The following is a 24,857-nucleotide window of genomic DNA, read 5'->3' as shown; positions in this document are numbered from 1 at the left end:
GGGTACCATTGTGATAGTTTTTGAAGTTGAGGTACGAAAGTTATTAGTAACCCGTAATTCAAGTACAGTTTGTAAGTTTTTCACTGTTGTGAGTGATAGGAAAAGGGGAACAGTGAAGAGAAAAGAGCGGTTGTAAGTTGTAACTTGTGAGTTGTGAGTGATAGGAGCTCACACAAAGTTAACCGTGTGACGGATACACACCTGAGAAATCCCGAGAGAGTTTGAAAAGTATAAAATCCCATCGGAGGCGCTCAGAGCCAAAAGAGAGTGATCAATTCCAGACTCGCAGGGCTGAACTAAGACCCAAAAGGCGCCTTTCCATGGACTCCGCTCTTCATCAGCTGCTCTTCCCTCTTTTATCTCTCCTCCTCCTACTCTTGGCCTTTCCTTCGACCTCCGAACCCGGCCAGGTACTCCTCTATTCATCGCTCTCTGTTTGCTTCACCAGAAATCACTGCCACAGGTTTTATATTTCGATTATTTTGCTATGCTTACGTGTTCCAGTTCTGCAATTCTGGATTTGGATATGGCGATTTCGCCTGTGAGGTTTCGTCGTCGTCGGCCAAGTTGTTGATCAAAGGAGGGACTGTGGTGAATGCCCACCACATGGAGATTGCTGATGTTTATGTGGAGGATGGAATCATTGTTGCTGTCAGCCCCAATATCAAGGTAGACTTTAGCCGTTGACTTTCCAAATATCATGCGTCAATGTTTTCTTGTATTGGTTAAATACTTGTAGGTAAGGCTGCAATTTTGTTGTCGCTGTAGCCCATTATCATACCCTGATTTGTTTGATTAATTGTCTCGGATTGGCTGACACTAACCTGACCTGTTTAGTTCATCTTAATGCTAACCCAACCAGTTTATCAATCATGCTATGCTGCCAGGTTCACCCATAGACACACTGTGAACTACAAGTATAAAACTAACTTCTCCTTATTTCCAGACCAGACGTATTACTCTGCACTCCTCATAAATTGAATACCTACCTGATATCGGTATTAGCAAAACTAGAGGAAATAATATTATTAATTGTATGCTTTCACTCATTACTATATCAAGATCTTAAAGAAATTAATCATTTTCTTTCATACAAATTTAGTTACACAAGTTTGTCATATCAACTTCGGGTGTTTCATGTATGTACTAACCCAGCATGCTTATTGTTTGTGTTAGCAGGTCTTGTCAAGTAATTTCAATATAAACCCTCAAACTTTGTAGTGCATTTGAGTCACATCTTCATATCTATTGATAATTGCCACCCGATTGTTGACCTCCCAGCTCCATTTAAAAACTTGTAGTTTTCCCAATTTTTTTTCTCAAATAGGTAATAATAATGTGCGTCTAATCCTCAAATTGCATATGTTGAGTGGGTAGACCTTAGTTTTATATTTAGCGCCTCTTGTTTTATTAAACAAAAGCTGATAGAGTTTATAATGTGTAAAACCTTATGACACTGAGAAGGCATACAACTATAATTGGTCTTTTGATGTCTATGTATGATAGAAGCATTTGGATTTTGCTTTCGCTGATAGATTTTTCAATACTTGATAACAAGTCTTCAATTGGTGCTCTAGTATGTTATTCCCATATAAATTGGTTCAAAGAGCATGTAGTTGTAGTGGCAGGTCAGAAGAAACTGTATAAGGGAAAGACTGATCCTGTTAAGTGTTCCATGCTCACCTCTCCTAAACAAATCCTTGCCAAAGGAGTGCCACAGATGTCAGTTCAGATTTTAATTTAATGATAAAACAAAACTTTGACATTTTGCCCGAATTTCCCAAAACCTTCTTTTATTAAATTGATTTATCTGAGGGAATTTTGGCCTTTTCTGTCTTTTGTTAAAATTTGTTTGTAAAAATAGGGTCAATGCCAAGCCATAAAAGTTTTTGTTATCAAGATAACAATAACTTCGTGTAACATTTAGTTTTTCCACTTGAAATCAAGAAAAGGAAATTCTTTATATGTTAATCTCATTTACGGGGTACATACTAATTGAAATCAGCAGTTTGTAAAGATTGAATTACATATCAAGCCAAATGGAGAATCATGTGCATACACATGATTGAGTTCTCTTTCCAACTTTATTATTTCATTATCTCTTTCTGTTTACTCTTCAGATTTTTTTGTCCATCATTTTCTTAATGCTTTCAATGGTTTTGATGTCATTCTACCTTGCGTATTTTATTTTATTTTCAATTCCATGGCAGGTTGGTGATGATGTTACTGTGCTTGATGCCAGTGGAAAGTTTGTCATGCCAGGTTAGGTTTTCGTGATCTGCTTATGTAACTCCAGCTTTTCAAAATTTTTGGAGTACTTGAGGCTAATGGTGAATAACAGGCCTGATATGGAAATATGGAATTGAAAGTTTTACATCAAAAGCTCATATTACTTATTATGTTTGCTGATATCTAGATATCTTTTGTTCAGTATCTATCCCCGCTTATAGTTAAACAAGTCTATTTCTCAAGGACAACTCTGTTTCCCAAGCATTTGTAATTGCAGGAATATGGATCTAAAATGCAAATTCTGTTTGACATTAATAGGAGGAATCGATCCCCATACTCACCTAGCCATGGAGTTCATGGGTACAGAAACTATTGATGATTTCTTCAGTGGTCAAGCTGCAGCGTTAGCAGGTGGAACAACTATGCACATTGACTTTGTTATACCAGTAAATGGAAGTTTAACGGCAGGGTTGGAAGCTTATGAAAAAAAATCTGGGAAGTCCTGTATGGATTATGGCTTCCATATGGCAATTACTAAATGGGATGAAATTGTTTCACAAGAAATGGAAATAATGGTTAAAGAGAAAGGTTTGTCATCTATCTTTCCAGGTTTAGCTTTTCTGAATTTTAGATTTTGTTATGTTATGAGCCTAGTTATTGACTGCTATAGTTGTTTGAAATATCTGTATCCGTTTATACATATTCGTCGATATTATTCAGGTATAAACTCTTTCAAGTTTTTCCTGGCCTACAAGGGGTCTCTTATGATCAACGATGAGCTTCTACTACAAGGATTGAAAAAGTGCAAGTCTCTTGGTGCTTTAGCTATGGTGCATGCAGAAAATGGAGATGCTGTATATGAAGGACAGAAAAGAATGAAAGAACTTGGTATTACAGGTCCAGAGGGGCATTCTCTTTCAAGACCCCCAGTGGTAATTATAGAAGATATTGTTCTTGCAAAATTAATATGAATAAGATCAAATGGTTTTTCTTACTACACTCCACATGGTTAGTATATTTGTATGATCTACAAAAATGGTAGGTCTTTGAAATTCAAATATTAGTTAGTCACTACAAATTCTGCATTCTCTCCCATCCATAAGAGAAATTATGTTGTAATAATAACTGGTTTCTGCTGCATTACCTTCCATAATAGAAACATTACCATCATTTTTTTTATTAAACTAAATTTTTAGTCCCATTTCAATGTATTAATATTCTTCTGTCATCAGATTTTAGTAGCAAATTTACGAGATAAAAAATTGAAATAGGTAAAGGAAAAGCGGAGTAGATATTGTAGTACTCCTAATGTTGGTGGGGTTGTACTTTCTTGCTTTCAAACTAAGCGAATGCTTTGTCTTATTATCTTTGAAAGACAACTAAAAGTTTCATAGTATGGAAGAAAATACCAATGTCTATATGCTTTTTTATATCCATCAAGTTCAACTTTTAGGGTTAATTCCTCTGAAAGACATTGATGGTTCTTTTTTTCTTTCCCATGAACTCCATTTGAATGGAAAGTGCTGGAATTTTTATCTGTCCTTTTCTGCAATCCTGTAACTTTTGGGGAAATTTTACTGTGATGCAATTAATTTCACATTATTGACTTTTTTCAATGCAATATTGAGCATAGTTTCTCTCCTAGATGTTTTTAATACATTCACACCTGTAACATGAACCAAGAAGGAGCTAAAAAGATTTATTTTTATTATTATTTTTTTTTTTTTGTGCTCTGTAATTTTTTGGAAAATTTTTATTGCAATGCAATAAATTTCACATTATTGACTTTTTTCATTGCAACATTGAGCATATTTTCTCTTGTACATGTTATCCATACATTTTTACCCTTTTAGCATGAGCCAGAACAAGAGCTAAAAGAAAATTGATATTAGGATTTGTTTGAGTGTAGTTGCATTAGTTTTCAGTTCAGTATTTAGTGACTGCATGGGGAAAAAGTGCTTCTATTCAGGAAATATTTCTGCAAAAATGATCTTATTGGTAAATTTCCATTATTTTATAGCATGTAGGGTTCCAGGCATTTGTCTAAAAGATTTAGTAATGGCTAGACTACAACAAGCAGGATAACTACTTCTAGATGATCCCTATTGAGCTGCATGTTAAGTAATGGTTCCTTGAGTAATGAGTAATGACTATGCAATTTATCCGAACTTTATCTTTTCTATTGAACTTTATTTTGTAATTTATTTTTCCTATTCGGTCAGTCTTGCACTGATTGTTTCCCATTTATATATATTTGATCATATATACCTAATGTATGATTCAACAACACGCAGCTGGAAGGTGAGGCAACTGCTCGAGCCATTCGATTAGCAGCTTTTGTGAATACCCCCCTCTATGTAGTTCATGTGATGAGCATTGATGCCATGGAAGAAATTTCTAAAGCTCGCAAATCAGGTTTTAGCATTATTCTTGCTATGTTGGTGAAATTATTTTACAGCAGCATTGAATTTTGTTTCTGTTTTTTTTTTTAATTTATCGGTGTACAACCCAAGATTTTTCATGCCTTAATCATGTTCAATCACTCTTTCCTAATGTTTTATTATGTGATTTGGACCAATTCTGTTCATTATCTTTAGTGGCCGTGACCACTTACCCAATTTCAGCTTAAGAATTGACCACTTACTCCACTAAGAGTTTTTTAACCCCATTTACCCAATCTAACATCTATTGACAGTATTGCCCTCATTTTAATTAATAAATTACACTCATCTCTCTCTCCCCCCTCCCTTCTTCGATCTATTCTCTCTCTCCTCCCCCTCACCGATTTCTCTCTCTCTTTCTCTCAACTCGTCTCAGACTCTCTTGGCAAAAGCACTTCAGCTTCTTCCCCCGGCCCCGGAGGCCTCGACCTAACCCATGCCTTCTTCAAGCCCATCCACGGCGCCGCCCCTCCCTCCTTCTCCAACGGCCAGACCAAGATCTCCGTCATCGGTGCCGGCAACGTCGGCATGGCCATCGCCCAGATCATCCTAACCCGGGACCTCCGAAGCTCGTCCTCGTCGACGCCATACCCGACAAGCTCTGCGGCGAGATGCTTGACCACTGGTCACCGGATAAGAAGAAGAAGAGTCTGACAAGGTCTCTTCCAATAATCGTTTTATTGTCACCAGAGAAGAAGAAGAAGAAGAAAAAGAAGAGTCCGGCAACGTCGGCATGGCCATTGCCTAGACCATCCTAACCCAGGACCTCCGAAGCTCGTCCTCGTCGACGCCATACCCGACAAGCTTCGCGGCGAGATGTTTGACCTCGATTGCATCTCCGATTGCGAGCACTGCTGCCACGAGAAGAAAACCTCCGACGTTCCGCTGCCACGCCAGGGTCGTCATCCGAAGCTCCACGCGGCAACCACAGTTCGGGTCTGGGCTTTGCTCCGAGTCGGGGCTCTGACTCCGTTGTTCAGGCTTCTCTTCTTTTTTTTTTCCCATCTTTCTGGTAAAATGCATAGGAGGCCTCCAATGGTTGTTGCAGTGGTTTGTTTCTCCAAATATTGGCCGATTTCAATATGGGATATTGCTAGCAATGATTGTTTTGTTTATTATGATTTGGTTGGGCAATAATAAGATCATTAGTGGGCAATAAAACGATTATTGGAATATAATAATAAGATTATTGGGGGGCAGTAAAAAGATTATTGGGAGGCAATAATAATAAAATTATTTATTTGGATAACCCTACTAAAACTTTCAAAATTATAAACATCTTCATTTTTCATTAATTATTGATCCCTAATAAACTTATTATTGGGGGGCAATAATATGTTTATTGGGGGGCAATAATATGATTACTGGGCATATAATATGATTTCTGGTCACTAGTCCGGTAGCCGGATTCGGGATTCTGGTGAACGGTCGCCGGATTCGGGTCACCAATCGCCGGATTCCCATCACCGGAGTCGGCGGCCGGCCACTGGTCACCGGAGTTCGGCAAGGTGGAGGATGACTTCTCCCTCTAAGTGAGAAAGAAGGAGAGGCCAAAACAGTCCCAAAAATAAATAAAAAAGAATTAATTGGGTATTAGGGAAATAATCTTTTAGAGTGTTTTTGGTAAACGGGGTTAAAAAACTGTTAGTGGAGCAAGTGGACAATTTTTAAGCTGAAATTGGGTAAATGATCATTTCCCCTTATCTTTATTTAGGAATCTGGTTGTAAAAAGGCATTAGTTTCTTGAACTTTGCTCAATTTTTTAGCTTTTTTTTCTTTCACCTGTCAAAATTATTGAGTGATGAGAGGTGAACATGTTGCAAGAGAATTGTGACACCCGATGCAGGACTGAAGCTTTAGGCTGCTGGGTGCTCATGCATCAACACACACGCTGAGTGTGTTTTAGTAACTGTAATGAATTTCGTATCTAAATTGGTGATGCTTTAGGTGATTCTAGCAAGTGAACGGTATTAGACATGTCCATCATTTTATGTCTCTCTTTGGTAGTTTGAGAGACCAAAAAGCTAAAAATGAAGGAAGTTGGAAAAAAACACACACAAAACCATAAAATAAATAAACAAACTAAATATTGCACTTATTTACAGTACTTCGTTGTTGTTGTTCTCAGTATCTCATTATGTGGAATTCAGTCTCATAAGTTTTAAACGAAGTTGCGGAAGTTATACTCCAAACAAATTTTTCATACACCATGTATTGTTCCTTTCTTTTATGAGTTTATCTATCATTTTCAAAAAATGTTCGACTTTTTAAATTACAGGGCTTAAGGTCATTGGCGAGCCAGTAGTCTCTGGGTTAGTGCTTAATGAATCTTGGCTTTGGGATCCTGACTTTATCACGGCTGCCAAGTAAGGAGCTGCATTTTTTTTATAAAATATGATATGGCTTTTGTCACTCAATCACATGTTAAGCATAAAGATCTCGTGATGTTTTAGGTATGTCATGAGTCCCCCTATCAGGGCTGCAGGACATGACAGAGCCCTCCAAGCTGCTCTTTCAATGGGAATTCTGCAGGTGTCTCTTGTTTGAAAGTTATCTGAGAACTATTTTATTCAGTCCTTATGGTTAATTTACCTAAGTTTGAAAATGATAGAAACAAGAAATAGGAATTTGCTGTTAATGTTGAGACCAGATTATGGTATTCCCTTGACATTATACTCCGAACCAGACAGCTACTTATCACTCTTAATACCCAGCTTCCTATACTGTATTTATTTATAAATACTTCAGCTGCCAAAGTCTAATATTGAACAAATTTTTTTAACATATATTTGTTCCTTACGAGAGTTTTTGTATTTTGCAGCTTGTAGGAACTGATCATTGTGCCTTCAATTCTACACAGAAAGCTCTTGGAATTGATGATTTCCAGAAAATTCCAAATGGTGTTAATGGTAGTCAGAGAAAGTCTTTGATATTGTTAATATTCTATATATGGTCTGCTTTGCATACAAGGCAACTGTTTTTTTTTTTTTTCCTACTAATCAAATTAACTGATAATTAGGTATTGAGGAGAGGATGCATGTCCTATGGGATACAATGGTGGTAAGCTGTTAAATAGTTCCTGCATGCACATCCTTCAAAATAAGCAGCTTGAATTGAGATTTTATTTATTTATTTATTATTATTATTATTATTATTATTATTATTATTTTAAATCGCTCTTTCGCTGCATTACTTTCAGGAATCAGGTCAAATTTCTGTAACTGACTATGTCCGGTTGACAAGTGCTGAATGGTATCTTATCTTTTCTTTGCTTATATCTGAAACTTGAAGTTTAGAGAAAAGCAGAGAATTGCACTTTTTTGTACAGTTCCTGTTATGCTGCCTATATTATGGCAAATTGATTTCCATGGCCACAATACTCTCAGTGCTAGGATTTTCAATATATATCCGAGGAAGGGAGCAATTCGTGCTGGATCGGATGCCGATATAATTATATTAAATCCAAACTCAAGCTTTGAAATAAGTGCAAAGTCCCATCACTCTAAATCTGATACCAATGTCTACGAGGGATGGAGAGGGAAGGTAATCTGATCACTACTATTTTGTTGTATGTTTCCTAACATCACATTTGTCCCCTCAAACTTTTCTCTATTTACAAGTCACAATATACCTCATCATTAATTTTAGAACTGACGTGTGTTTTGTGACATCTGTATAATTTTCTACGCAAATTCATTTTACATTGTTGTGATACCCTGGCATCAGAGTTAATGCTCCATTTTCTCAGGGAAAGGTTGAAGTCACTATTTCTGGTGGAAGAGTTGTTTGGCAAAATGATGAACTGAAGGTTGTTCCTGGTTCTGGCAAGTACATAGAAATGCCACCATTCAGTTATCTTTTTAATGGAATAGAGAAGGCCGATGCAAAGTACCTATCTTCTCTGAAGGCTCCCGTAAAGCGCTTAAGAACCATCACATAGAATGCTGGTACCATATACCATGCTGGTACCATATACCCTTTTCATTTCGTATTGAATTTCTGTACATGATTGTCCAGTATATATGCCCTTTGTCTTGATAAATAAGATGTACACATTTGTTTTTTTACCTTATTGTATGTCTAATAGAGAATTCAGTTTAAAAGTAAATAAATATATACCTGTTGTAGTTTGCGAATATTTTACAGATCACTTGAGTGTGTGTGTGTGTGTGTGTGTGTATATAGATGTACAGATCCTATCCAGAGCGAGGCCTCGCTTCGAAATTAAAGTGCGAGGTTGAAGTTTAGAGTCACTTTTCGGTCTCATATTCTCATCTTGACCGTTCAATTTTTAGGTATTAATGTATAGATCATCTCTGTAAAATTTCAGCCAAATTAATGATCTTTAAGGTATCTAACTCGGATAAATCAATGGACGAACTGAATCTATCCAACCTGAATCATACTAGCTTTAAGATAGTTATTAATGTCTTAACGACCATCAATTTGACTGAAATTTTGCAGAGATGATTTATAAATTAGTACCTAAAAGCTGAATGGTCGAGATGTGGATATGAGACCGCAAAGTGACCCTAAGCTCTAACTTCCCACTTTAATTTCAAAGTGAGGCCTCGCTCTGAATAGGATCTGTACTATGTATATATATGATCAACACCTATATATACTGCCCTCTGGGCTCTGGCAATGCAGATAATGAACTTCCATTCTGATATGAGTTTGTGACTTGTATTTTTAACATAATATCACATAATTATATATATATATATATATATATATATATATAGACACACACTGCCCTCTGGGCTCTGGCAATGCAGATAATGAACTTCTATTCTAACATGAGTTTGTGACTTGTATTTAAAAAAAAATAACATAAATAAATAAATATATATATATATATATATGGAGCCGTTCGAGAGCGGACGTCCGCAACTCAGAAAAAGTGCGGACGTCGCTGCTCCGGCCTCGATCGAGTGGCGACGGCACGGCGCGGCTTGCCGGAGGGAGGCCAGGGGTCGTGCGGAGGGGTCTGCAGTTGGGTGGAGTCGCCGGCGACGGGTTTTGCAGTGCTGCACAGAACCTGCAGTTGCAGGTGAGGTGGCTGCCCAGAAACCGGCAAGCTCGACCTCCTTCGACCTCAAACGGTGCCCAGAACTGTCCAGGATGCCCTTCGGCCTCCCTCCTACAAGCCCCGCGCCGTCGTCGTGGCCTTGAAGCTGCCTGCTGCGTCGACGTCCGCACTTTAGCGACAGTGCGGACATCCGCCCTTGATCGGGCCTGTATATATATATATATATATATATATATATATATTTATATATGCCCTTCTAGTGAGGGATCCCTTTTTTTGGTCTTTTCTAGGGATAGGGCATTAGACTAACTTTTGGGTCATATTTTAACATCTTAACCGTTCAAATTATAGGTCTAAATATGTAGATCACTTCTGCAAATTTTCAGCCAAATTGATTATCTTTAAGGCATTCAAAACGGTGACTTAAGATTACAAGTATGAATGGTTCAAGTTTGATAGATTTGGTTCGTTCATTAGTTTATTCTAGTTTGATACCTCAATGATCACTGATTTGACTGAAAATTTGCAGAAATGATCTGCACATTAGGACCTAAAAACTAAACGGTTGAGATGTCAAAATGTGATCGAAAAGTTGGTTTAATGTCCTATCCCTATAAAAGACCAAAAAAGAATCCTTTAGTGGAAGAGCCCTATATACATATATGTATATATATATATATTGTTGTAAATATTATTTCTTATGTGGTTGTCCACGTTATTAGTTAGGGACCTACATGTAATATATCAATAGTTTAAACACTTATCATGTAAACCCTACCTCTATATAAGGGAGGCCTCTAAGACTGAATAAGACACTTCTCTATTTTCCCCTCATCTCTCTTTATACGTTTCTTACTCTCTACAAAGTAAGTCAATACTTTTTAACACGTTATCAGCACGCTCTGCTATTTTTCTTAAAACTCTATGATGATCTACGAGTTTATAGTGCAACGTTGTTGCTCTTAACTATAACTCATGATTTATGAGTTTATTTATAATCTATATCAATTATGCATATTAGGGTTTATGGAGATATACAGCATCATACCAATGTTTTGTTTATTTTTTGACTTATTTTTTGATATACGGCGCCTTATTGCAGTTGCTTCAGTGTCATATTAGGGTTTATGGAATGTTTTATTTTTTTGTGCTTCTGCAATCCTATATATATATATATATATAGTTTAATATATCCTGGGTACAAGTATCGTCTATAATATACATCATATAATATCCTGGGTACAATCCTATATATATATATATATAGTTTAATATATCCTGCTTCACAAACACGTTCCTTTATATATATATATATATATATATATATATATATATATATATCCTGCTTCACAAACACGTTCCTTTATATATATATATATATGAGGTATATGTTGTTAACATAATGGATATATTTTTGCTGTTTCATTCCTTATAGCATATCTGATATTTATTTAATTAAATTTATCTTATATGTTTTATCAATTAAGCATACTTAATATTCATAATACAAGTGAACAAGAAGTTTCACTACTGCTACTCGAGCCAGAAGTTTCGAGTACATATCCGTTTGAACCCGAAGTTCAAAAATACGGAATTTTAGAACCTGAAGTTCTAATCATAAGACCACGAACCTGAAGCTTCGTGTATATAATTGCGATCCAATGTTCATTTTTTTTTCGAACTTGAAGTTTCGATATTGATTACTTATTTGTTAAGAACCTGTAGTTCTAACACTATACATGGATCCTAACATACCTCATCTTCATTGTGGCAGGAAGATGACGAATTTGGCAAAATTGGATTTTGTCGCCCTTGACATCTCTGGCAAGAACTACCTGTCTTGGGCCCTTGATGCAGAGATTCATCTCGAAGCCCAAAACCTTGGGCCTACAATCAAGGAAGGAAACTCAGCGTCCCCGCAGAATAAAGCTAAGGCTATGATTTTTCTGCGCCACCATCTCCATCAGGGATTGAAGGACGAGTACTTAACTGTCAAAGACCCACTTCAGCTATGGACAGGTTTGGCAGATAGGTTCGCTCACCAAAAGACTGTTGTGCTCCCTAGAGCACTTTATGAATGGACGCATCTGCGCCTTCAAGATTACAGTTCTGTGATAGATTATAATTCTGCCATGTTCAGGATCACCTCCCAAATGAATCTTTGTGGAGAAACTGTAACTCAGGCCATGATGCTTGAAAAGACCTTCTCCACTTTTCATGCCTCCAATATGGTCTTACAGCAGCAATACAGAGAAAGATGATTCACCAAATATTCTGATCTCATCTCTTGTCTTCTGGTGGCTGAGCAAAACAATGAGCTCTTAATGAAGAACCATCAGTCTCGCCCTACAGGATCACAACCATTCCCTGAAGCGAATGCTACTTTTACTAGTGGTTATGGCAATAGACGTGGTGGAAGGCATGGCAAAGCCCGTAACCGTGGTCAGGGTCGACAAAATGGCCAAGCTCGTGGGGGCTACAACCAGCAGTTGGGCCCAAGGAACAATGCCAAGATTACTAAAGGAAATGGTCAGATGATCAAACCTCATAAAAATGAAGACAGTGTTTGTCTTAGATGTGGTGGTAAAGGCCATTGGGCTCGCACCTGTCGTGCAGAAGACCATTTGGTGGCCCTCTACAAAGCTTCCTTGAAAAAGAAACATGTGGAGACAAACTACATTGACCACTCTGACCCTTGGGATTCATCTGAGCCTATAGACATTACTCCGCTCGATGTCTCAGATTTTTTTGCGAACAATGGAAGCAATTTTGATGATATGACCAGTGGTGGAATTCTTGACGACTACTAGTTGTCAGCCTATGTTTAGGCATTTTTTTTTAATTTTCTTCCTACATTAGTCACCTTTTGTTTAGGCCTCTGATTTTTTTTAGTTTGGTTTGTTCCTAGCTATTTTGCAAGGCAATAAAAAGAAGTTTTTTTCTGGATATTTTTTGCTCTATCATGTGGTTTATGATGCATCTAATTAAATTGCATATGTTTTTCATGTGGTCTATGACACATGTGGTCTATGATGCATTAATTAAATTGCATAAGGGGCCTCCCTATTTTTTTTCTGGAGCTCATTAATTAAATTGCATGTGGTCTATGATGCATCTATTTTTTTTTTACGTCAAGGAATTATGATGGGTATATATATATATATATATATTTTTTTTTCTCTCGTACCCAAATGAATGACTAAATTGTTTTTATCTATAAATGATCTATAATATCATGTTTTACTGCCTTAGTCAGACTAATTAATTAATTATTATTATTATTTCTTTTATGAAGGCATGAACATGGATTTTGGATGCTCTCAACTTATGAAGGATGGAGAAGAAATATGTCTTGCTGACAGTGCCACTACACATACGATCCTTCGTGATCGGATTTATTTCTCCACTTTAACGCCTTCTAAAGCCAATGTGACTACTATCTCAGGTCCTGCAGACCTGATTGAAGGCTCCTGAAGAGCCCACATTAGGCTACCCAATGGAACTCAATTGTCCATTCAAGAGGCTTTATATTCTTCGAGATCCAGAAGAAATCTCCTCAGTTTTAGAGATATCCGTTTAAATGGATACCACATTGAGACCACGAATGACAATCATGTGGAATATTTTTGCATTACATCCAATAAAAACTGCCAAAAGCATATATTGGAAAAATTGGTTGCCCTATCATCTGGGTTGTATTACACAACTATTCAACCAATTGAGGCATACCATGTTGTGAACCAGCAGTTCAAAAATCAACATACATTTATGCTTTGGCATGACCGTTTGGGTCACCCTGGATCCACCATGATGCGTAGGATCATTACAAATTCCAATGGACATCCATTGATGACTAAACATATTGTTTTGCCAAGCAACCCTTGGAAAGCCTGCTCACAAAGGAAATTGGTGGTTAAACCATCTTATGCAAAGATAGATATCGAATCCCCATCTTTTCTACAAAGAATTCAAGGGGACATTTGTGGACCTATTGACCCATCTTGTGGACCATTTCGATATTTTATGGTCCTAGTTGATGCCTCTACAAGATGGTCACATGTTTGCCTCTTGTCTACCCGTAATGTGGCATTTGCCAAACTACTTGCTCAGATAATTAAATTACGAGCTCAATTCCCGGACTACTCTATCAAGTCCATTCGTTTAGACAATGCTGGTGAATTTACATCTCAAACGTTTGATGATTATTGCATGTCTATGGGAATTGAAATTGAACATTCAGTTCCTCATGTTCATACACAAAATGGTTTGGCAGAAGCTCTTATTAAGAGACTTCAAATCATAGCTCGCACTTTGCTAATGAAAACAAAGATGCCAGTTTCTGCATGGGGACATGCAATTTTGCATGCAGTAGCTTTAATTCGGTTGAGGCCCATAGCCAACCATCAATATTCCCCATTACAACTTGTTTCTGGGAGCCAGCCCAATATCTCCCATCTTCGAACATTTGGTTGTGCTGTTTATGTGCCTATTGCACCGCCACAACGAACAAAGATGGGCCCTCAACGTCGATTGGGAATCTACATTAGTTTTGATTCACCATCCATTATTCGGTATTTAGAACCCATGACGGGTGATACCTTCACCGCACGGTTTGCAGATTGCCATTTTGATGAGACAATATTCTCGCTGTTAGGGGGGAGATAAGACTGTTCCAAATGAACGTCGTGAATTAATGTGGACTGTACCCACTATATCTCATCTTGACCCTCGTACTAAAGAAAGTGAAATTGAAGTACGAAGGATTCTGCACCTTCAAAATATTGCTAACACAATGCCTGATGCATTCATTGACACAGCAAAAGTGACAAGATCACATATCCCAGCAATAAATGCACCGGCAAGAATTAATGTCCAAATTGGACAAAATAATGTGGCGGCCAATGAGCCATCTGCTGCACGCCTGAAGCGTGGCAGACCTGTAGGTTCAAAAGATTCAGTTCCTAGAAAGAGGAAAACAAAGGCACATCTGAATCCTAATGAAATCGCCCCTGAAGAGAATATTGGGCAAGACATTAATGTCCGATCCACAATTCATGATTCTGTGACTACAGAAGAGGAAAATGACATCGATGAGACACCAGCCCATGAAGAGGCTCAGGTACCTGAAAATAAGGAAATTTCCGTAAACTACGTGTACACCGATGAGTTGTGGGATCGTAGAGATATGATCATAGACAATATATTCTCATTCGCAGTAGCTACTGAAATAATAAAAGGCGATGACACTGAACATCGCTCTGTTAATGAATGTAGACAGAGACATGACTGGCTCAAATGGAAAGATGCAATCCAAACTGAACTAAATTCTCTAGAAAAACGCAGTGTTTTCGGACATGTTGTCCAAACACCACCCAATGTCAAACCGGTTGGATATAAATGGGTATTTGTGAGAAAGCGTAATGAGAAAAATGAGATTGCAAGATATAAGGCGCGACTTGTTGCGCAAGGTTTTTCACAAAGGCCTGGGATAGATTATGAGGAAACATATTCTCCTGTAATGGATGCTATCACATTCCGCTATCTAATAAGTTTAGTAGTTTCAGAAAAACTTGATATGCGTCTTATGAATGTTGTTACTGCATACCTATACGGTGAGTTAGATACTGATATCTACATGAAAGTCCCAGAAGGACTTAGGTTGCCTGAAGCAACTGCAAAACCACGCAATATGTAGTCAATCAAACTGAGACGATCCTTATATGGATTGAAGCAATCTGGACGAATGTGGTACAACCGCCTCAGTGAGTATCTACTTAAGGAAGGATATGTCAATGATCCTATATGTCCTTGCGTGTTCATTAAGAAATCAAATTCTGGTTTTGCAATAGTCGCAGTTTATGTCGATGACATGAATCTGATTGGAAGTTCTTCAGAACTTGGAAAAACTGCTGAATATTTAAAGAAAGAATTTGAAATGAAAGACCTTGGAAAAACAAGGTATTGCCTTGGGTTGCAAATTCAGCATTTGGATAGTGGGATTCTTGTCCATCAATCTGCTTATACAGAAAAAGTTCTGAAGAGATTTGGTATGGAAAAGGCTCACCCACTGAGTACCCCAATGGTTGTTCGGAGTCTTGACACTATGAAAGATCCATTTCGTCCAAGACAAGATGACAAAATTATCCTTGGTCCAGAAGTACCATATCTTAGTGCTATTGGTACCCTACTTTATTTGGCACAATGTACAAGACTAGACATTGCATTTGCAGTTAGTGTATTGGCAAGATATAGCTCTGCTCCAACATCACGCCATTGGAAAGGCATAAAAGACATTTTACTCTACATTCGTGGTACAACAGATATGGGTTTATTCTACACAAATAAATCTGTTGATAATCCCACGATTGTTGGATATGCTGATGCAGGATATCTCTCTGATCCGCATAGAGGTCGCTCTCAAACAGGATATGTTTTTACTTGTGGAGACACAGCAATTTCATGGCGATCATCTAAGCAAACACTCGTGGCAACTTCCTCTAATCATTCAGAAATAATTGCTTTATATGAGGCTGGCCGAGAATGTTTTTGGTTAAGATCCATGATTCGCCACATTCGAAGCACCTGTGATTTACCTTCAGTAACTAACAAACCAACAGTCATGTATGAAGACAATACTGCTTGTATTGCTCAGATTAAAGAAGGATTCATCAAAGGTGACAAGACTAAGCATATCGCGCCAAAGTTCTTTCACACTCATGAGCTTCAAAAGAATCAAGAAATTACAGTGAAGCAAATTCGATCCGATGAAAACTTGGCTGATTTATTCACCAAATCTCTACCTAAGTGTACTTTCCAGAAGTTAGTGGAAGGGATCGGATTGAGACGACTCTCAAAGCTATCAAGCGACGCATGCAAAGATCAGGGGGAGATTGCAATCAGGGGGAGCATCAAGAAACATGCTACCTAGGACATATGAGCGTTGTGCTCTTTTTGTCCTTCGACCAGGTTATTTTTATCCCACTGAGTTTTTGTTACCTGGCAAGGTTTTTAACGAGGCAACAATAAGCACGTCCAATGCCATCATCAATTGGTGGACATCCAAGGGGGAGTGTTGTAAATATTATTTCTTATGTGGCTGTCCACGTTATTAGTTAGGGACCTACATGTAATATATCAATAGTTTAAACACTTATCATGTAAACCCTACCTCTATATAAGGGAGGCCTCTAAGACTGAATAAGACACTTCTCTATTTTCCCCTCATCTCTCTTTATACGTTTCTTACTCTCTACAAAGTAAGTCAATACTTTTTAACATATATATATATATATATATATATATATATATGATCAACACTTATATATACTGCCCTCTGGGCTCTGGCAATGCATATAATGAACTTCTATTCTGATCCGAGTTTGTGACTTGTATTTTTAACATAAAATCACAGAATTATCCTCCAAAGTCCACCCGGTTCATCAACTCTTTTTCAAAAAGAAAAAAAAAATACAACAGCTGTTTCACATTTCTCAGCTTCTGTTTGACGCTGCTTCTCACCAAACTATTCTATCACCTATCCCCAACTTCAATGACCCTATAATTATCTTACCGTTTGGCAATTTCCTAACCCAAAACTCAAGTCTTTTAAGGGATAAGTAGACTAACACAAGTACTGCGTCAGTTAAGCAAGTCTAAGAGCTCAAAGAATAGAAATTGCAATGGAATTTGAGGATCAATAGTTGTTGCGGAATTTTAGTCTGTCTTCTTCCAATTGCGAAGTTAAGAGACTTAGAACCATGTCATGCATATCTAGGTGATTAGACATGTTTGGGTGGTACACATGACCCAGTCCAGTTTTAGTCATTTTTAAATGTTGCAAAAGTTTTCCTTTAGTTTGATTTGTGCAAAGCTATTTTGGCTTGAAAACATGTATCACCAAAAGCAGCAGCTCGGAGAGAAATTATGGAAGAAGTTTGGAAAACATCGCTACCTTTCAAGTGGCAGAGGAAGTCTTTCATTACTGTGAAGTGGCCTGGGGCACTTGGAGTAGTGACCACAAATTTGGCTCATTCCAGGAAAGACCTTCTGTATTACGTGTTACAGGTTTTGGACCAGCTGTTTTTTGTGTAAAAACCGTAGAACGTGTAGGAGACCAATTCAGATTTGGCTAGGACTATTGGAAGGTTTTAAAACCAAGTTTGCATTTGTACTCGTAGAGGCTACAGCCTGGTTTGTCTTCATCGTGAACATGAAAGTTCCGTGAGTTTGGTGTGGCTCACAAGCTGGGAAGACAATTCTCCGAGTTTGCAGGTCTCACATTATTGGTTATCGTTGGGTGTATAGAAAGAAGTGGAATCTTGATAGTACAGTTGAAAGGCCAAGGACTTGCATTGCTAAAAAGTTAGGCAAACTTATTGTCTCTATTATACGACCACATTCACTTCTGTGGCCAAGTTGAATTTGGATCAAATTGGTCTTTCGCTTGCCACCAATCTTGACTGACCCTTTCAGAGGCTTAAAGTTTAATTGCATATATGCAATATGTGGTGATCCAAGTGAGATGTATATGGCTCAAATCCAAGTCCAAATGATAGTGTATTCAGCAAGATGGTGTCTACTATTGATCCAATGCTCTTCAGAAAGGCAGATGGGGTTTGTTATTGTGATTTGGGTTGTTTTAAGAGACTACTTAAGAATGCATGATGTTGGTGGCTCATGATGTTACTCTGAATATCTCTCATGAATTCCAAAAAAAAAATAATAATAACAATTCAATTATGAAGTCATCATGTTGACAAACGCAGGAAGTTGACGCCTAAATGCAGTTGTATACTACCAAAATGATGTTTTTATCTTCTTCACCGATCCTTGGATAAATTCTTATTGAGAAATAAATAGAGCGTTCGTTTGGAATTACTTGCAGGTCATTCTCAAGCACGATTAGTAAATTTACACCTAGTTGTGACTAGATAGTTGATAACTTGATATTTAATCTCCAGCTTGAGGAAGAGTTTCAATAATGTTGGCAAATAGTCTATTATAGCTTGATTCTAGTTTCACTGTATTAGTTTTTATTTTTTTATATATTTTTTTTATTATCAGAGGTTGATTTTATTAGGAGTGCTTCTATTCACGCCTCCACATTTGGCATTTAGACCTCTAATTTTTGTAAAATTTGCAGAACTGCAAATCTACCCTCTAAAAAGAGAACGAGCAATCTAGTCTTCCATATGCAGAACTGCACATTTCTTCTTTAATTTTCTGCAGACTCATATATATTTCCTATATCTCTCTCTCTCTCTCTCTCAATTTGTTTATTTTGTTTTCTTTGTCCCTTGCCTCCATATAGTTAGCCTAGTCTGTTGGAATAATTTTCAAATTATAAAGAAGATAATTGAATTGTAACTGATCACCACAATTCAAATTTCAAAAGAATCTCAAATATAGGAAACGATTGACAATTATATTGGTGAAGCATTGTGTTGCTTCACAAACACCAATCTGTTGGTTAAATTGTGCAGATGTAAGTAACCTATACTGATGACTTTTGGGATATGAATTATATCCTTTAATCATCCTCTTTCATAAACGAAAGGATGCTACTGTTAAGGAAGGGTTGAATGCCAAAGGTAGTCACCATTTGAAGATACATACATTCCTAAATGAAGGAGTATGTGATATTCTGTAGGTTAAGAACAGAACCTGACTTCCTGTATCTTGAGATATACTCTGCTTTCTTCTTTAACTCCTCCTATCTATTACTTCTCTGTTTTACAAAAATAAATTTCAGAAACTAGAGTTCTGCAGTTTTAGTTTCTAGAAACCTTGAGCCTCTTGAAACTTTCAATTGAGTGTTTGGTTGATCTTCATAAGTGCAAGACAAGGATCAACAATAGCAGGATTGCTAGGCTTCATTGTATCCACAAGGCTTATTTGCACTAACCCTTTACGTACACACAAGTAGTGGTGGCAAATATAGTCTGAAAGAAAGCGTTGCTACAACGTGCCTTGAAGCAATAAGTTTTCTCAATTTGTCATAACCCACAGATCAAACTTCCTACCTTTTTCCAACAATTTTCAGACTATAACTTGATATGGCATCTTTGAAGGAGTTCACAGCAAACTTTGTGAAATTTGATCACTTTGATGGAGCAAATTTCAAATGATGGCAAAAGAAATTGCATTTCCTGTTGTCAAGCCTAAAGGTGGTCTATGTGCTTACTACTCCAAAACCTGAAGAAATAGAAGATGAAACCCTTGCTGCGCAGCGTGAAAGAGTTAAGTGGGAACAAGATGATTACGTTTGCAAAGGTCACATCTGCAATGCAGTGTCTAATGCATTATTTGATATCTACCATGAGATGGCTACTGCAAAAGAGATATGAGATGCACTTGAGGCTAAGTATATTTAAGAAGATGTTACCAGTAAGAAACTTCTTGTCTCAAAGTTCTTTAATTATAAGATGACTGATGATAGATCAATAGTTGTACAATTCCATGAGATTATGCATATACACAATCAATTTAGCCAATTTAAAATGCATATGGATGATTTTATAATTGTGTCTGTAATTATGGATAAGCTTCCACCATCTTAGAAGGAATGCAAAAAAAGCCTCAAACATAAGAAAGAGGACATGTCCATATAGAAATTGGGAACGCATCTTTACATAGAAGAAGAGTGCAGAGTCTGTGAGAAAAATGATGAAGCTTCCTCCTCCAAAATTCATATGGTGGACGAAGGGCCTAAAAACCCAAAAATTAACCATGAAAATAAGAAGAGGAAGGAAAACTTTTCCAATAAAAAGTCCCACCAAGTTCTGAACACAATAAAACAGAGTGGCCGAAACGAAAAATCGAACTTTTATAGAGATGGTTAATGCAATGCTCCAAAATTCTAGTCTAAGCAAAGGATATTGGGGAGAAGCACTACTCACTACTTGTCACATTCTTAATAGGATATCTACTACGAAGTTAAAAATCACTCCTTATAAATTATGGTTTAAAAGAAAGCCTAATTTAAATTACCTTAGGGTTTGGGGCTGTAGAGCAATAGTTAGATTACCTGAACCTAAGATAAAGAAGCTGGAACAAAAGGCCATTGAATGCATTTTCTGAGGATAAGCAGAACATAGTAAGGGCTATATGTTTCTTGTCATAGAACCAAATGATTTTATTTCTATCAATACTACGATAGAATCTAGAGATGCATAATTCTATAAAAATAGGTTCATGTCTTTGCCTACAAATACTAATGTGGAAAAAGAAATTCCAGAAGGCAACAATAAGAATAGACTTAATATTTCAAATCTTTCCAATGCTTCTAGTGGGTCTAATGAATCTGATGAGCCTAGAAGAAGTAAAAGGAGAAGAATTGAAAAATCTTTTGGTCCAGACTTTATAGTTTATCTTGTAGAAGGTACAAGAGACTCACCTAAAAAGAAAATTATGGTTTCTCCTAGTATAGAGGCTGATCCTTTAACCTATGAGGAACCAATGAAATCCCAAGATGCTATCTTCTGGAAAGAAGCAATTAATGACGAAATGGATTCCATCATGGGAAATAAAACTTGGAAACTAGTTAATCTACCTTCTGGATCAAAACCAATACGATGTAAATGGATTTTTAAAAAGAAAATGAAAGTAGATGGAACCATAGATAAATTCAAAGCTAGGTTAGTACCTAAAGGATTCTCCCAAAAAGAAGAAATAGATTATTTTGATACTTATGCTCTTGTGGCTAGAACAGCAACCTAAGGGTACTTATAGCTTTAGCTTCCATCTATAAATTTGAAATTCACCAAATGGATGTCAAAACCGCATTCTTAAATGGTGAATTAGATGAGGAGATTTATATGCAGCAACCGGAAGGTTTTGTCATGCCTGGACAAGAACAAAAGGTCTGAAAATTATTTAAATCACTGTATGGTTTAAAGCAAGCTCCTAAGCAACGGCATGAGAAGTTTGATAAAGTTATAATATCAAATGGATTTAGAATTCATCAATCTGATAAATGTATATGTAGTAAGTTTCAAAATTACAGAGGAGTGATAATTTGTTTATATGTTGATGATATGCTTATATTTGAAACTGATATAGAGAGTATAGACACAACTAAGAAATTTTTATCATCTAGCTTTGACATGAAGAATATGGGAGAAGCTAATATAATTCTAGGTATGAAAATTAAAAGATGTAGTAATGGTTTGTTGTTAACACAATCACACTACATAGAAAAGATATTAAAGAAGTTTAATCACTTTGATTATAAATCTATTTCTACACCTTTTGACACAAACATAAGGTTATATCTTAATGATGGTAGAGCAGTAGATCAATCACAATATTCTAGAGTTATTGGATCCTTAATGTATGCCATGATTTGCACTAGGCCTAATATAGCCTTTGTTGTAAGTAAGCTTAGTAGATTTACTAGCAATCCTAGTCAATCACATTTGCAAGCAATCTCTAGAATATTAAATATTTAAAAGGTACCATAGATTTTGAAATATGGTATGGTGGATATCCTTCAGCATTGGAAGGATATACAGATGCTAATTGGATAAATGATCATGAAGATCATAAATCCAGTTCTGGTTGGATTTTCACACTTGGTGGCGGAGCCATATCTTGGAGCTCTAAAAAATAAACGTGCATATCAGACTCCACCATGGCATCTGAATTTGTAGCATTGGCTTCATGTTCTAAAGAAGTAGAACGGCTAAGAAACTTATTAATAGAGATACCTATTTGGGCAAAATCAATGCCTCCTATCTCTATTCACTGTGATAGTCATGCAACACTATCCAGGGCGTATTGCCAAGTATATACTGGCAAATCTAGGCATATTGGTTTGAGACATAACACTGTGAGGAAAATAATTGTTGATGGGGTTATAAGTTATAACCATTAGCTATGTGAGGTCATGTCAAAATTTAGCTGACTCGTTAACTAAAGAACTTGCAAGAGATTTGGTGTGGAAGACATTAAAGGGGATGGGACTAAAGTCCATTTCTAATTAATCACCAATGATGGAAACTCAACTCAACACTTGAAACATCAAGTCCTTGAGTTCAATGAGCAAAGTACATCATATGTAGTGCTAGCAAGCACCGAAAATTGTTATGTACCTATGTATATAAATTTCATCCCAAGGTAAAAGTGCTTGGAAACTGTAATGAATGGTGGAGGTTGAGTTATTACTCTTAATAAGTATGATTGAAAGTACTATAGTTACAGGGGTACTACATGCTTACCTATATGAGTGTCGAAGGTGGTGCCGCCTTCTATGTGACTTGGACTAGCCTCTAGAGCACTCAAGAAAATGGATATAGACACAAGGCCAATTCATGTGTCGACTTTAAAACACTCGAAAGAAATAGAAAAATAGTGTGTGAAATATGTACGGTTGGTTCACATAAGATCGCAAGTTCAAAGCAAAGCTACTTCGTCATCTTGAATCAACTTTGATGTATTCTCACTAAGCTAAGATTCAAGTCCACGAGACACCGTAGTTTATGCACTATGTTTTTCAAGATCTTGCTCAAGGATTTTGCAAATATCTTTATACATATGATATACTTTATATTTTGAAAATGGTGGAGGATTGTTGGAATAATTTTCAAATTATAAAAAAGATAATTGAATTGTGACTGATCACCACAATTTAAACTTCAAAAGAATCTCAAATATTGGAAACGGTTGGACAATTATATTGGTGAAGCATTATGTTGCTTCACAAACACCAGTCTGTTGGTTAAATTGGGCAGATGTAAGTAACCTATACTGGTGACTTTTGGGATATGAATTATATCCTTTAATCATCCTCTTTCATAAACGAAAGGATGCTACTGTTAAGGAAGGGTTGTATGCCAAGGGTAGTCACCATTTGAAGAGGTATATACATTTCTAAATGAAGGAGTACGTGATATTCTGTAGATTAAGAACAGAACCTGACTTCCTATATCTTGAGATATACTCTGGTTTCTTCTTCAACTCCTCTTCTCTATCACTTCTCTGTTTTACACAAATAAATTCCAGAAACTAGAGTGTTGCAGTTTTAGTTTCTAGAAACCTTGAGCCTCTTGAAACTTTCAATTAAGTGTTTGGCTGATCTTCGTAAGTGCAAGCCACTGATCAACAATAGTAGGATTGCTAGGCTCCATTGTATCCACAAGGTTTATTTGCACTAACCCCTTTGCACACAAGTAGTGGGGGCAAATATAGTCTGAAAGAAAGTTTTGTTACAACATGCCTTGAAGCGATAAGTTTTCTCAATTTGTCATAACCTACAGATCAAAATTCATATCTTTCTCCAATATAGTCAACCTCATATATAGCAGACTTGTAGTTCAATTTCAATTCTATGCCCTTCTCTCTCTTTCTCTCTATGTCAATTAATCAATCCCTATATCTGAATGTATGGAACTCAAAGCTAGCTTCAGTTCACAGTTTCAACTCAACTACCCATATACAACTTTCGGTACAGTAACCTTTTTCTTCTCTCTTAAGCATTAAATATGTTTTGATATGTCATTGAACTTGATTACAGAATCCAAATACCAAATACAATTAACAGAAGAGTTCATCGTTATTCCCAAACCTCTCAACAGTGTTATTCCCCGATTCAACCATTCGCATGGCGGAAGGACCAGAAAAATTCAAAAAAACACAACGTCATCCAAGTTGAGAAATCTACAGCCATTGGCCTGAAGATGAAATTTGTGACTGCAACTATCAGTGTTTGGGTTCAATGCTCTACTTCATCGCCACCATACCAGTCAACTTTCTCTGGAGACTCACCCTAGACACACAATCCAAGCGCATGTACACCCTCATCTTGCACTTGTCGTCTTGTCTCCCACAGATGATGGAAAGCGAATTGGGTTGAGCATATAGTGAGTTTTTAGAGGGTAAAATAAGAAATAAATTTTTACAAAAATGAGTAGAGGTCCACGTATCAAATTTGGAGGTATGCATAGAAGCACTCTTTTGTTAGTTCACCACTACAAAAACAAATGATACAAGGACACATAATTTATGTGAAGTCCTTGAAGGTTATCAGGGACACACATCATTTAATTGTAATTTTTTTTTGGATTAATTTCAGTTTACCCCCTGAGGTTTGGGGGTGTCATCATTTCACCCCCTCAACTCTCAATTTCACTTTTTTACCCCCTGAACTTTCTAATTTT

General features: G+C 36.9%; 3 protein-coding genes across 3 annotated transcripts; all 3 read left to right on the top strand.

The window, feature by feature from the left end:
* The first annotated feature begins 143 nt into the window (after positions 1-143).
* On the top strand, positions 144-8,808 carry LOC112165701 (dihydropyrimidinase). The gene is made up of 13 exons (XM_024302311.2): positions 144-410; positions 505-669; positions 2,211-2,262; positions 2,548-2,817; positions 2,950-3,161; positions 4,524-4,644; positions 6,949-7,036; positions 7,124-7,202; positions 7,492-7,579; positions 7,690-7,730; positions 7,870-7,922; positions 8,057-8,213; positions 8,419-8,808. Exons 1-13 carry the CDS (start codon positions 321-323, stop codon positions 8,608-8,610), a joined length of 1,608 nt encoding a protein of 535 aa, XP_024158079.1. The 5' UTR covers positions 144-320; the 3' UTR covers positions 8,611-8,808.
* A 2,672-nt stretch (positions 8,809-11,480) lies between these two features.
* LOC112203972 lies at positions 11,481-11,963 on the top strand. The gene has a single exon (XM_024344863.1). The coding sequence runs from the start codon at positions 11,481-11,483 to the stop codon at positions 11,961-11,963; it is 483 nt and encodes a 160-aa protein (XP_024200631.1).
* A 63-nt stretch (positions 11,964-12,026) lies between these two features.
* Positions 12,027-12,512, top strand: LOC112203971. The gene has a single exon (XM_024344862.1). It carries the CDS (start codon positions 12,027-12,029, stop codon positions 12,510-12,512), a length of 486 nt encoding a protein of 161 aa, XP_024200630.1.
* The last annotated feature ends 12,345 nt before the right edge of the window (positions 12,513-24,857 follow it).

Source organism: Rosa chinensis, chromosome 5 (genome assembly GCF_002994745.2).
Source record: "Rosa chinensis cultivar Old Blush chromosome 5, RchiOBHm-V2, whole genome shotgun sequence".
Taxonomy (NCBI): domain Eukaryota; kingdom Viridiplantae; phylum Streptophyta; class Magnoliopsida; order Rosales; family Rosaceae; genus Rosa; species Rosa chinensis.
Note: the sequence above shows the minus strand (reverse complement) of the source record. Positions and strands in the feature narration are given on the sequence as shown.